Source organism: Moschus berezovskii, chromosome 21, assembly GCF_049115385.1.
Source record: "Moschus berezovskii isolate FMDL1 chromosome 21, NW_MosBer_1.0, whole genome shotgun sequence".
Taxonomy (NCBI): Eukaryota; Metazoa; Chordata; class Mammalia; order Artiodactyla; family Moschidae; genus Moschus; species Moschus berezovskii.
In genome coordinates, this window is record NC_142480.1 from 64,258,817 (window position 1) to 64,274,303 (window position 15,487).

General features: G+C 38.3%; 1 protein-coding gene and 1 long non-coding RNA gene across 3 annotated transcripts in view; one reads left to right on the forward strand and one right to left on the reverse strand.

Annotated features, from left to right (window-relative positions):
• CERS3 (ceramide synthase 3) overlaps positions 1-15,487 on the reverse strand; it is a 178,048-nt gene that overhangs the window by 104,682 nt on the left and 57,879 nt on the right. Inside the window, exon 3 of the mRNA XM_055417690.2 lies at positions 4,209-4,326. Within this exon, the coding sequence (XP_055273665.1) occupies positions 4,209-4,326 (118 nt within the window). The remainder of the gene's footprint in view (positions 1-4,208; positions 4,327-15,487) is intronic.
• The window catches only part of LOC129550218 (uncharacterized), a 101,317-nt gene that overhangs the window by 40,119 nt on the left and 45,711 nt on the right, over positions 1-15,487 (forward strand). The gene's annotated exons all lie outside the window — the stretch shown is intronic.

Consider the following 15,487-nt stretch of genomic DNA (forward strand, 5'->3'; position numbering starts at 1 on the left):
CTTCTACTGCAGGTCAGGAAGCAACAGTTAGAACTGGACATGGAACAGACTGGTTCCAAATAGGAAAAGGTGTACGTCAAGGTTGTATATTGTCACCTTGCTTATTTAACTTATATGCAGAGTACATCATGAGGAACGCTGGGCTGGAAGAAGCACAAGCTGGAATCAAGATTGCTGGGAGAAATATCAATAACCTCAGATACGCAGATGACACTACCCTTATGGCAGAAAGTGAAGAGGAACTCAAAAGCCTCTTGATGAAAGTGAAAAAGGAGAGTGAAAAGGTTGGCTTGAAGCTCAACATTCAGAAAACAAAGATCATGGCATCTGGTCCCATCACTTCATGGGAAATAGATGGAAAAACAGTGGAAACAGTGTCAGACTTTATTTTTTGGGGCTCCAAAATTACTGCAGATGCTGATTGCAGCCAGGAAATTAAAAGACACTTGCTCCTTGGAAGGAAAGTTATGACCAACCTTGATAGTATATTAAAAAGCAGAGATATTACTTTGCCGACCAAGGTCCGTCTAGTCAAGGCAATGGTTTTTCCCGTGGTCATGTATGGATGTGAGAGTTGGACTGTGAAGAAAGCTGATCGCTGAAGAATCGATGCTTTTGAACTGCGGTGTTGGAGAAGACTCTTGAGAGTCCCTTATACTGCAAGGAGATCCAACCAGTCCATTCTAAAGGAGATCAATCCTGGATGTTCATTGGAGGGACTGATGCTAAAACTGAAACTGCAATACTTTGGCCACCTCATGCGACGAGTTGACTCACTGGAAAAGACGCTGATGCTGGGAAAGGTTGGGGGCGGGAGGAGAAGGGGACGACGGAGAATGAGATGGCTGGATGGCATCACAGACTCTGTGGACATGAGTTTGAGTGTACTCCGGGAGTTGGTAATGGACAGGGAGGCCTGGCGTGCTGTGATTCATGGGGTCACGGAGAGTCGGACACGACTGAGCAACTGAACTGAACTGAACTGACTATATTCTATCTTCCTAAGATGTAGTACTTTTATTCTACAGGCATTTTACTGGCCAACTTGTTGTCATCTTGATCTGTTATACAAATACTACCTTGATTTTGTAATCTATGAGCAATATAAATTAGATGCTTTAATTATGTCCCTTCATCTTCATAGTTTAGTGGAGGACGTTTTCTAACACTTGGGGGTTGATATATAACACTTCTTCTATTACCTATGCAAATGTCCAAATTATAACTACACTAAGCCATACTGTATATTCAACTGAGCTAGAATAATTATTTACAAACATAGCTCCAGACTCTGAAATATATTTTCAACATCCTGTACACAGTTAAAGACATCATTTAGCCATAGTAGAAGCAGCACTTGATAGGGAGTCTTGGGCCAGGGTGCAGGTTTGGATTCAGCCATTAATTAGCTGCATGATCTAGGACAGGTCCACTGGTGACCTTAGTTTCCTCATCTCAATTGTAAAGAAGAAAGATGACCTAATCTCTAAATCTCTTTCAGCTTTTCTTCACTTTTCTTTAACTATCAGGTGGCCAATTTATCTTCATAGCTGAGAAACTCGATAAGAGCCAAATTTTCTACCTTGAGCCTCGGTATATACGCCCATAGTGACATATCAACAAGCTAAATGATACACCCATCAAAATTGACTAAATCTGACCAAATGTTCTAAGCCCTTTTAAGTGATTTTTTTGACAAAACTTCTTAAATCGAATTCTTTTGAAGTTCCTTTGACCTCTAGCTAACTGTGGGGTGCTTCAGAGGGCCCCTGAAACATCCCAAAGAGAGATATCAAACTGTGTTTATTTGGTTGGTTAAATTACATGAAAAATAGTATCAAATGAGTAATAAATCCTCTCATGTTATAATGTATTATAAATATTACTAATATAGATATCCTAGAAATTATATGGTGGAGAAGGAAATGGCAACCCACTCCAGTGTTCTTGCCTGGAGAATCCCGGGGATGGGGCAGCCTGGTGGGCTTCTGTCTATGGGGTCACACAGAGTCGGACACGACTGAAGTGACTTAGCAGAAATTATATGGAGCTCTTAACTCCAATACTTTGGCCACCTCATGAGACGAGTTGACTCACTGGAAAAGACTCTGATGCTGGGAAGGATTGGGGGCGGGAGGAGAAGGGGACGACAGAGAATGAGATGGCTGGATGGCATCACCGACTCGATGGACATGAGTTTGAGTGAACTCCGGGAGCTTGTGATGGACAGGGAGGCCTGGCGTGCTGTGATTCATGGGGTCGCAAAGAGTCAGACACAACTGAGCGACTGAACTGAACTGACTGAACTGAACATTCTGATATGTCCTGGTATTTTATGAAAAACCTGATGACTTCAGAAAAGTTAACAAAGGACTGAATGAACCAGCAAATTTGCTTATAACTTTCATGGTTTTTATCTGAAAAATTACAGGTTTGAACCTTGTGTTTTCCAGGAGTAGGGAAAACTTTCCTTTCAAACTAATTATGAAAATAATTTGGTAAAATTATAAACATTACAAACAAAACAATTATATTTTTTATCTGACTCCTCCAGAAATTTGAAACTCTTAGGTTTCCAGTAAGTTTATCACATGAGTTAGGAAAGTTATCTCACTAACAGGTACAAAAATCTCAAGGAATTTTTGAGACCTTATAAAGGGAAGAATTCACCTAGATTTGTTAGACAAAATCTGTGATAAGCCTTTGGTGTGAGTTTCCCAGCCCTGTTTATTTTAAAAGTTCAGTCTGAGACTCTATAAACGTTTCAGCAAAATAAAAAGTCTATGATCAATTAAGGTTATATAAATCATCAGACCAAAATTAGTGAGAACAGACCTATTTTGCAAACAAACTCACCTTAATTTGGCTGTATTTGATAAAAATGAGGGTAACTTTAGGGAGAAAAAGATGTTTCAATAACTGTTAAATCCCAGTTTAAAATAAATAAATAAATAAAATTATTCTCAGATAATAATTATTAATTATTCTCAGATAGAAACAAAGGATAATAAGGATTCTCTGACAGAGTCCTAACTTTTCATAAACACAACTAAATAACTTCCCCTCTGCAAAATGTAAAATGATGCTTAAGCATTATTGTCACCAGAGGTAACAGCAGTATTTAGGTGAATGACTTCAGTCTTTTAGAGCAGATAGAAATAAATAACACACAGAGATGGCTTGTCAGACTGCTCTCTTTTTAGGAAAAAAAAAAAGGCACAAACAGAAACTGATGGCAGACAAGTTAGAGACTGCTGGCAAGCCATGAATAATTCTGGACATGATGCCTAGTGCTATGTGGTCAGATTTCAATATGCTCATTTGTGCAGGGAGGCTGCCAGACCAGTGACAGAAAGTGTCACAGAATCAGCAAGTGAATTCAGCAGATAAGTTCAGGACCTTAAAAATCTATCTATCCTGAAACCACATTAGTACATATTTTTGACTTAAAATTACTAGTGAGAGATGTCTGTATTTGTCGGAGAGGGTGTGCCACTTTTGGAGAAGTTTTTATTTAATCTCATTTAAATGTGGGGTATAATGAAACTAGACTTGCCTGGACACTACTATTTTTACATAACCTTTAGGTTAAAGTCTTTTTCTGTAGTATAAACATGCAGTGCACTGTAACATTTCATCAAGTACATCTTGCATAGAGAAGAGAATCGTGACTCTCCTAAGGATTCCATCTCTGGGGAGTGGGCAGGAGCACAGAGTATTTCTGAGTAGTTTGAAGCCTTGGATAAAATAAAGGGTTCTGCTCAGGAAAGCCACCCCGAGAGACACTTTTGTAATGTGTGCCGTGTGTACTGACAGTGCCACAGTCATCAGAAGTGTCATATATGGGCTGCTCTGCCTTAATAAGGATCCATTTTCATTGGTAAACTTTGTACATATCCTAACACTGAAAATTAAATTTTGATCTTTATACCCAAACTGTCAGTGTTCAACACTAGTTAAATATCTGTTACTTTATATTTTATATATTTTATATCATTATATATTTTATATATTGTATATTATTATTGTGTCACTTTATATTATGCTCAGAATGCTTTATAACTTATCAAAAGAGGAAAAAATCCAAATGAAACAAATTATTTGCTGTTCAACTGAAACTAACTTTTTGCATAGATGAGGTAAGCAACAGATGATGGAAATATTAAGAAAGGAGATTTTAAAATACCAAACAAAGAATTTGTACTTACTTGAGATGGTTTCCTTGTGGAATGTTTGAAAAAATTCTCTAAAACAGTATTTGGTATAATCTTCTTTTGAACTTCCTCTTTAATGCCAAATGTTTTTGCTAGAGGTGAAGCAATAAACCTATGAAAATATAAACAAAAGAAAGAGTCAGACATGGCTGAGAAACTAACACTTGCTTTTCAAGTTCAAAATCTGAGAATGAATCCACAATGTCGCCAGGAAAGTCAAGCTGTAACTTTAGATTCCAAATGAAACATCAGTCATTAGACTACCTAAAGCTAATATCTGCCTTAGAGAAACTCAAAGAACAAAATTTGAGATCTTTATACAAGCAATAACTTAAAATACAAAATACACTTGACTAAACACACGGGGGTGAGGGGTGCTAACAGTACAGTGAAAATCCTCCTCATATAGCTTACAGTCAGCCCCTAGGTAAGTGGTTCCTGCTTATTCAAGGTTTCACATCCATGGGTTCAACCAACCATAGATTTAGCGCTGTAGTATTTACTACTGTAAAAAATATGCTTACAAGTGGACCCTGCAGTTCAAACCGTTGTTGTTCAAGGGTCAACTGGACTTGCATAGTTCTAAAATCCATTCTATGTAAACTCAAATATATTTATATATAAGATCCAGGAACCAGGATAAACCATCCTACTTAGTTTCATTTTTAAGATTACTAGAGATTAAGATAAATGTTTTTATTTTCTTTGGTGATATTATCTTAAAGAAATTATTATGCCCCCTATTTAAAGTTCTAACAAATGAAAAATGGCATGACTCTTGGCTAAATATTTAGCAATGGGATTGATAGGTTGTATGGCAAGTATAGGAACCTGGAATGTTAGGTCCATGAATCAAGGCAAATTGGAAGTGGTCAAACAGGAGATGACAAGAATGAACGTAGACATTCTAGGAATCAGTGAACTAAAATGTACTGGAATGGGTGAATTTAACTCAGATGACCATACTATCTACTACTGTGGGCAGGAATCCCTTAGAAGAAAGGGAGTAGCCATCATGGTCAACAAAAGAGTCCAAAATGCAGTACTTGAATGCAATCTAAAAAACGACAGAACGATTTCTGTTCGTTTCCAAAGCAAACCATTCAATATTAGAGTAATCCAAGACTATGTCCCAACCAGTAATGCTAAAGAAGCCGAAGTTGAACAGTTCTATGAAGACCTACAAGACCTTTTAGAACTAACACCCAAAAAAGATGTCCTTTTCATTATAGGGGACTGGAATGCAAAAGTAGGAAGTCAAGAAACACCTGGAGTAACAGGCTAATTTGGCCTTGGAGCATGAAATGAAGCAGGGCAAAGGCTAATAGAGTTTTGCCAAGAGAATGCACTGGTCATAGCAAACACCCTCTTCAAACAACACAAGAGAAGACTCTACACATGGACATCACCAGATGGTCAACACCGAAATCAGATTGGTTATATTCTTTGCAGCCAAAGATGGAGAAGCTCTAAAAGGTTAGCAAAAACAAGACCAGGGGCTGACTGTGGCTCAGATCATGAACTCCTTATTGCCAAATTCAGACTTAAATTGAAGAAAGTAGGGAAAACCACTAGACCATTCAGATATAACCTAAATCAAATCCCTTATGATTATACAGTGGAAGTAAGAAATAGATTAAAGGACCAGATCTGATAGATAGAGTGCCTGATGAACTATGGACGGAGGTTCGTGACATTGTACAGGAGACAGGGACCAAGACCATCCCCATGGAAAAGAAATGCAAAAAAGCAAAATGGCTGTCTGAGGAGGCCTTACAAATAGCTGTGAAAAGAAGAGAAGCGAAAAACTAAGGAGAAAAGGAAAGAAAGATATAAGCATCTGAATGCAGAGTTCCAAAGAATAGCAAGGAGAGATAAGAAAGCCTTCCTCAACGATCAATGCAAAGAAATAGAGGAAAACAAAAGAATAGGAAAAACAAGAGATCTCTTCAAGAAAATTAGAGATATCAAGGGAACATTTCATGCAAAGATGAGGTTGAAAAAGGACAGAAATGGTATGGACCTAAAAGAAGCAGAAGATATTAAGAAGAGGTGGCAAGAATACACAGAAGGACTGTACAAAAAAGATCTTCACGACCAAGAAAATCACGATGGCAAGATCACTCACCTGGACACAGACATCTTGGAATGTGAAGTCAAGTGGGCCTTAGAAAGCATCACTACGAACCAAGCTAGTGGAGGTGATGGAATTCCAATTGAGCTATTTCAAATCCTGAAAGATGATGCTGTGAAAGTGTTGCACTCAATATGCCAGCAAATTTGGAAAACTCAGCAGTGGCCTCAGGACTGGAAAAGGTCAGTCTTCATTCCAATCCCAAAGAAAGGCAATGCCAAAGAATGCTCAAACTACCGCACAATTGTATTTATCTCACACGTTAGTAAAGTCAGGCTCAAAATTCTCCAAGACAGGCTTCAGCAATATGTAAACCGTGAACTTCCAGATGTTCAAGCAGGTTTTAGAAAAGGCAGAGGAACCAGAGATCTAATTGCCAACATCTGCTGGATGATGGAGAAAGCAAGAGAGTTCCAGAAAAACATCTATTTCTGCTTCATTGACTATGCCAAAGCCTTTGACTGTGTGGGTCACAATAAACTGTGGAACATTCTGAAAGAGATGGGATAACCAGACCACCTGACCTGCCTCTTGAGAAACCTGTATGCAGGTGAGGAAGCAACAGTTAGAACTGGACATGGAACAACAGACTGGTTCCAAATAGGAAAAGGAGTACATCAAGGTTGTATATTGTCACCCTGCTTATTTAACTTCTATGCAGAGTACATCAAGAGGAATGCTGGGCTGGAAGAAGCACAAGCTGGAATCAAGATTGCTGGGAGAAATATCAATAACCTCAGATATGCAGATGACACCACCCTTATGGCAGAAAGTGAAGAGGAACTCAAAAGCCTCTTGATGAATGTGAAAGAGGAGAGGGAAAAAAGGTTGGCTTGAAGCTCAACATTCAGAAAACAAAGATCATGGTATCTAGTCCCATCACTTCATGGGAAATAGATGGGGAAACAGTGGAAACAGTGTCAGACTTTATTTTGGGGGGCTCCAAAATCCCTGCGGATGCTGATTGCAGCCATGAAATTAAAAAATGCTTTCTCCTTGGAAGGAAAGTTAAGACCAACCTAGATAGCATATTAAAAAGCAGAGACATTACTTTGCCAACAAAGGTCCATCTAGTCAAGGCTATGGTTTTTCCAGTGGTCATGTATGGATGTGAAACTTGGACTGGGAAGAAAGCTGGTCGTTGAAGAATTGATGCTTTTGAACTGTGGTGCTGGAGAAGACTCTTGAGAGTCCCTTGGACTGCAAGGAGATCCGATCAGTCCATTCTAAAGGAGATCAGTCCTGGGTGTTCATTGGAAGGACTGATGCTAAAGCTGAAACTCCAATACTTTGGCCACCTCATGCGATGAGCTGACTCACTGGAAGAGATTCTGATGTTGGGAGGGATTGGGGGCAGGAGGAGAAGTGGACGACAGAGAATGAGATGGCTGGATAGCATCACCGACTCGATGGACATGAGTTTGAGTGAACTCCGGGAGTTGGTGATGGACAGGGAGGCCTGGCGTGCTGTGATTCATGGGGTTGCAAAGAGTCGGACACGACTGAGTGACTGAACTGAACTGATGGCAAGTATCCACTTAACTTTATAAGAACTTAGTGAATGTTTTTCAAAGTGTCTATACTATTTTACATTTCCATCAATAATGTGCCAAAGTTATTCCATATCTCTGCCAATAGCTGGTATTGCCATTTTTTAAAATTTTAGCAGTTCTACTGGGTGTGTAGTAGCTTTTATTGATTTTAGATTCTAATTTCTATTATTTCTTAACTTCTGCTTGTTATAAATTCAGTTTGCTTTTTTCCTTTGTTCATTAAGGTAGAAGGTTAGATTACTTATTTGAGATTTTTTTTTTAGTAAATTGAATTGTTAGAATGTTATTACATTTGTGAGGTGCTATCTATAAACTGTGAAAGGTACACTGACTTTATTTTTTTATTTTTGTTTAATTTTAATTGGAGGCTAATTACTTTACAATATTGTATTGGTTTTGCCATACATTGACATGAATCCGCTCTGGGTGTACATGTGTTCCCCTTCTTGAACCCCCCTCCCACCTCCCTCCCCATATCCTCTCTCTGGGTCGTCCCAGTGCACCAGCCCCGAGCATCCTGTATCATGCATCGAACCTAGACTGGCGATTCGTTTCACATATGATAATATACATGTTTCAATGCCATTCTCCCAAATCATCCCACCCTCGCCCTCTCCCACAGAGTCCAAAAGACTGTTCTATACATCTGTGTCTCTTTTCCTGTCTCACATACAGGGTTATCGTTTCCATCTTTTTAAATTCCATATGTATGCGTTAGTATACTGTATTGGTGTTTTTCTTTCTGGCTTACTTCACTCCGTATAATAGGCTCCAGTTTCATCCACCTCATTAGAACAAGTTCAAATGTACTCTTTTTAATGGCTGAGTAATACTCCATTGTGTATATGTACCAAAGCTTTCTTATCCATTCGTCTGCTGATGGACATCTAGGTTGCTTCCATAACCTGGCTATTATAAACAGTGCTGCAATGAACATTAGGGTACACATGTCTCTTTCAATTCTGTTTTCCTCGGTGTGTATGCCCAGCAGTGGGATTAATGGGTCATATGGCAGTTCTATTTCCAGTTTTTTGAGGAATCACCACACTGTACTCCATAGTGGCTGTACTAGTTTGCATTCCCACCAACAGTGTAAGAGGGTTCCCTTTTCTCTGCACCCTCTCTAGCATTTATTGCTTGTAGACTTTTGGATAGCAGCCATTCTGACTGGCGTGAAATGGTACCTCATGGTGGTTTTGATTTGCATTTCTCTGATAATGAGTGATGTTGAGCATCTTTTCATGTGTTTGTTAGCCATCTGTATGTCTTCTTTGGAGAAATGTCTGTTTAGTTCTTTGGCCCATTTTTTGATTGGGTCATTTATTTTTCTGGAATTGAGCTGCAGGAGTTACTTGTATATTTTGGAGATTAATTCTTTGTCAGTTGCTTCATTTGTTATTATTCTCTCCCAATCTGAAGGCTGTGTTTTCACCTTGCTTATAGTTTCCTTTGTTGTGCAGAAGCTTTAAATTTTAATTAGGTCCCATTTGTTTATTTTTGGTTTTATTTCCATTACTCTGGTAGGTGGGTCATAGAGGATCCTGCTGTGATTTACATCAGAGAGTGTTTTGCGTATATTCTCCTCTAGGAGTTTTATAGTTTCTGGTCTTACGTCTAGATCTTTAATCCATTTTGAGTTTATTTTTGTGTATGGTGTTAGAAAGTGTTCTAGTTTCATTCTTTTACAAGTGGTTGACCACTTTTCCCAGCACCACTTTTTAAAGAGATTGTCTTTTCTCCATTGAATATTCTTGCCTCCTTTGTAAAAGATAAAGTGTCAATAGGTGCATGGATTTATCTCTGGGCTTTCTATTTTGTTCCATTGATCTATATTTCTGTCTTTGTGCCAGTACCATACTGTCTTGATGACTGTGGCTTTGTAGTAGAGCCTGAAGTCTGGCAGGTTGATTCCCCCAGTTCCATTCTTCTTTCTCAAGATTGCTTTGGCTATTCAAGGATTTTTGTATTTCCATACAAATTGTGAAATTATTTGTTCAAGCTCTGTGAAAAATACCATTGGTAGCTTGATAGGGATTGCACTGACTCTATAGTTTATTTTGTGTAGTATACTCATTTTCACTATATTGATTCTTGTGATCCATGAACATGGTATTTTTCTCCATCTATTAGTGTCCTCTTTGATTTCTTTCACCAGTGTTTTATAGTTTTCTATATAAAGGTCTTTTGTTTCTTCAGGTAGATACATTCCTAAGTATTTTATTCTTTTCGTTGCAATGGTGAATGGAACTGTTTCCTTAATTTCTCTTTCTATTTTCTCATTATTAGTGTATAGGGATGCAAGGGATTTCTGTGTGTTGAATTTATATCCTGCAACTTTACTATAGTCATTGATTAGCTCCAGTAATTTTCTGGTGGAGTCTTTATGGTTTTCTATGTAGAGGATCATGTCATCTGCAAACAATAGCAGTTTTACTTCTTCTTTTTCAATTTGGATTCCTTTTATTTCTTTTTCTGCTCTGATTGCTGTGGCCAAAACTTCCAAAACTATGTTGAATAGTAGTGGTGAGAGTGGGCACTCTTGTCTTGTTCCTGCCTTTAGGGGAAATGCTCTCAATTTTTCACCATTGAGGATAATGTTTGCTGTGGGTTTGTCATATATAGCTTTTATTATGTTGAGGTATGTTCCTTCTATTCCTGCTTTCTGCAGGGTTTTTTTTAATCATAAATGGATGTTGAATTTTGTCAAAGGCTTTCTCTGCGTCTATTGAGATCTTTTTTAAATATATATATGTGGTTATAGCTATAAATGTCCTAGTAAGCACTGCTTTAGGTGAATCCCATAAGTTTTGATATGGTGCTTTCTTTTTCATTCATTTTATAGTATTTTCTAATTTACCTGTAATTTCTCCTCTGACCCACAGGTTATTTAGAAGTATACTGTTTAATTTCCATGTATTTGCTAATTTCTCAATTTCCTTCTGTTATGGACTTCTAATTTCATTCAATAGTGGTCAGAAAACATAACTTGTATGATTTCAATCCTCTCACTTTTATTGAGATTAGTTTTAAGGCTTAACACATGGTCAATTCTGGAGAATGTGCCTCGTGCACATGAGAAAAATGTGTATTCTGCTGTTACTGGTGATGTACTCTATAGATGTGTATTAGGTCTAGTTTGTTTATAACACTGTCAAGTCTATTTCTTTGTTGATTTTCTACCTAGTTGTTCTATCCATTATTGAAAACAGGGTATTGAAGTTTACAACTATTATTGTTGAATTGTTTATTTCTCCTTTCAATTCTGTTTGCTTCATGTTTTGGGGACTATGTTGCTAGGTACATGTATGTTTGTAATTGTTATATCATCTTAATATGTTTACCCTTTTATAGTATAAAATATCCTTTGTTTCCAGCAACAATTTAAAGGCTGTTAAACTGTCTGATATTAGTATAGACAAGGACAGAGGAGCCTGGAGGGCTGCAGTCCATGGAGTCGCAAAGAGACGGAAATGACTTAGTGACTAAACAACAACAACGAAGTATAGCCATTCCAGCTCTCTTTAGGTTATTGCTAGCATGATATATATTTTCTCATTCTTTCACCTTCAACTATTTATGTCTTTGAACTTGAAGTGTGTCTCTCATAGAAACTATATAGTTGGATCATGTATTAATATTTCTATCCAGTCCTCCTGTCTATGTCTTTTAGTTGGAGTATTTAATTCATTTAGATTTAATGTAAATTACACTTAATTATTGATAAGACAGGATTTCTATCTGCCACTTTGCTATTTACTTTCTATACAGCTTATGCTTTTTTGTTTCTCTAACCTTCCATGGCGAGCCACTCCGGTACTCTTGCCTAGAAAATCCCATGGATGGAGGAGCCTGGTAGGCTGCAGTCCGTGGGGTCACTAAGGGTCGGACACGACTGAGCGACTTCACTTTCACTTTTCACTTTCACACATTGGAGAAGGAAATGGCAACCCACTCCAGTGTTCTTGCCTGGAGAATCCCGGGGACGGGGGACCCTGGTGGGCTTCTGTCTATGGGGTCACACAGAGTCAGACACGACTGAAGTGACACAGCAGCAACCTTCCATTACTATCTTCTCTGTGTTAAAAAGATATTTTCTAGTGTATTCTTTTAATTCTTTTTTATTATTTTAAAAAATCATCTTCTTAGTCGTTAATTTATAATTTTCTAATTCAGATTAATAGTAAAATAATTTAAGCACTATACAAAATTCCATTACCTCCCCTCTCTGTGCTGCCACTGTCATATAAATTATGTACTTACAAACTGTGTTCTCACCAACAGACATTTATGATTATTATTTTATGCAACTGTCTTTCAAATCAGATAGGAGTAAAACATATTAAAATTTTTTAAAAAATTTCTTATGTAGGTCCTTTACTGGTGCTCATTATTTCTTTATGTGGATTCAAGTTACTGTCTGCATCCTCTGCTTTCAGTCAGTTCAGTTCAGTTCAGTAGCGCAGTCGTGTCCAACTCTTTGTGACCCCATGAATCACAGCACGCCAGACCTCCCTGTCCATCACCAACTCCCTGAGTTCACTCAAACTCACCTCCATCAAGTCAGTGATGCCATCCAGTCATCTCATTCTCTGTCATCCCCTACTCCTCCTGCACCCAATCCTTCCCAGCATCAGAGTCTTTTCCATGAGTGAACTCGTCGCATGAGGTGGTCAAAGTATTGGATTTCAGCTTTAGCATCAGTCATTCCAGTGAACACCCAGGACTGATCTCCTATAGAATGGACTGGCTGGATCTCCTAGGAGTCCAAGGGACTCTCAAAGTCTTCTCCAGCACCACAGTTCAAAAGTATCAACTCTTCAGCGCTCAGCTTTCTTCACAGTCCAACTCTCACATCCATACATGACCGCTGGAAAAACCACAGGCTTGACTAGACGGACCTCGGTTGGCAAAGTAATGTCTCTGCTTTTTAATATACTATCTAGGTTGGTCATAACTTTCCTTCCAAGGAGAAAGCGTCTTTTAATTTCATGGCTGCAATCAGCATCCGCAGGGATTTTGGAGCCCCCCAAAATAAAGTCTGACACTGTTTCCACTGTTTCCCCATCTATTTCCCATGAAGTGATGGGACTAGATACCATGATCTTTGTTTTCTGAATGTTGAACTTCAAGCCAACTTTTTCACTCTCCTCTTTCACGTTCATCAAGAGGCTTTTGAGTTCCTATTCAGTTTCTGCCATAAGGGTGGTGTCATCTGCATATCTGAGGTTATTGATATTTCTCCCAGCAATCTTGATTCCAGCCTGTGCTTCTTCCAGTCCAGCGTTCTTCATGATGTACTCTGCATAGAAGTTAAATAAGCAGGGTGACAATATACAGCCTTGACGTACTCCTTTTCCTATTTGGATCCAGTCTGTTGTTCCATGTCCAGTTCTAACTGTTGCTTCCTGACCTGCATACAGGTTTCTCAAGAGGCAGGTCAGGTGGTCTGGTATTCCCATCTCTTTCAGCATTTTCCAGTTTGTTGTGATCCACACAGTCAAAGGCTTTGGCATAATCAATGAAGCAGAAATACATGTTTTTCTGGAACTCACTTGCTTTTTCCATGTTCCAGCGGATGTTGGAAATTTATCTCTGGTTCCTCTGCCTTTTCTAAAACCAGCTTGAACATCTGGAAGTTCACGCTTCACGTATCACTGAAGCCTGGCTTGGAGAATTTTGAACATGACTTTACTAGCGTGTGAGATGAGTGCCATTGTGTGGTAGTTTGAGCATTCTTTGGCATTGCCTTTCTTTGGGATTGGAATGAAGACTGACCTTTTCCAGTCCTGTGGCCACTGCTGAGTTTTCCAAATTTGCTGGCATATTGAGTGCAACACTTTCACAGCATCATCTTTCAGGATTTGAAATAGCTCAATTGGAATTCCATCACCTCCATTAGCTTTGTTCGTAGTGATGCCTTCTAAGGCCCACTTGACTTCACATTCCAAGATGTCTGGCTCTAGGTCAGTGATCACACCATCGTGATTATCTTGGTCATGAAGATCTTTTTTGTATAGTCCTTCTGTGTATTCTTGCCACCTCTTCTTAATATCTTCTGCTTCTTTTAGGTCCATACCATTTCTGTCCTTTATCGAGCCCATCTTTGCATGAAATGTTCCCTTGGAATCTCTAATTTTCTTGAAGAGATCTCTTGTTTTTCCTATTCTGTTGTTTTCCTCTATTTCTTTGCATTGATCGCTGAAGATGGCTTCCTTATCTCTCCTTGCTATTCTTTGGAACTCTGCATTCAGATGCTTATATCTTTCCTTTTCTCCTTTGCTTTTCGCTTCTCTTCTTTTCACAGCTATTTGTAAGGCCTCCTCAGACAGCCATTTTGCTTTTTTGCATTTCTTTTCCATGGGGATGGTCTTGGTCCCTGTCTCCTGGACAATGTCACGAACCTCTGTCCATAGTTCATCAGGCACTCTATCAGATCTCGTCCCTTAAATCTATTTCTCACTTCTACTGTATAATCATAAGGGATTTGATTTAGGTTATGTCTGAATGGTCTAGTCGTTTTCCCTACTTTCTTCAATTTAAGTCTGAATTTGGCAATAAGGAGTTCATGATCTGAACCACAGTCAGCTCCTGGATTTGTTTTTGCTAACTGTATAGAGCTTCTCCATCTTTGGCTGTAATGAACATAATCAATCTGATTTTGGTGTAGACCATCTGGTGATGTCCATGTGTAGAGTCTTCTCTTGTGTTGTTGAAAGAGGGTATTTGCTATGACCAGTGCGTTCTGTTTCAGTCAGTAGGTCTCCCTTTAGTATTTCTCTTAGGGTAAGTCTGCTTTGCAACAAATTCTTGCAGTTTTTGCTTATCTGGAAATGTCTTTTTTTCTCTCATTTTGAAGGATAATTTTGCTTGGTTGACAGTTTTTTCCTTCTTGTTATTTGTCCTCCTATTGCCTTTGGCTTCCATGGTTGCTGATGAGAAATCAACTCAATCTTATCAAAGATCACTGTTATGTGATAACATGCTTTTCTCTCATTGCTTTCAAGATTCTATCTTTCAACAGATTGCTTATGATATATCTAGATAGGAATCTCTTTAATTAACCTTATTCTTCTTAGATTTTGGTAAGGTTCCCAAATTACAGATTTTTGTTTGTCAACAGATTTGGGGAAATTTTTAGCCACTTATTTTTTCAAATACTTTCTATCCTGTTCATATCCTCCCCTTCTTCTGGAATTCCCATTATACATATGTTGTTATGCTTCGTCAGGGCCCACAGGTCTCTGATGTTCTTCATTTTTCTATATCATTTTTTTTTCTGTTCCTTAGACTGCTGACTCTTTCTTCTGCCTGCCCAAAAATGCTGTTAAGCCCCTCCAGTGAAGGTTTAATATGAGTTATTGTATTCATCAAATTGCAAATTTCTATTTGATTTCTTTTTGTAATCTGTAATTTTATCTCTTTACTGATATTCTTAATTTAGTGAGACATTTCTTTCCTTAGTTTTTAAGCATGATTTTCTCTAGCTCTTTGAACATTTTTTAAAATAGTTGACTTAAAGTCTTGTCTAATAAGTTCAACATTCAGGCTTTGTAAGGGACACACTCTATTCACTGCTGGGTTTTTTT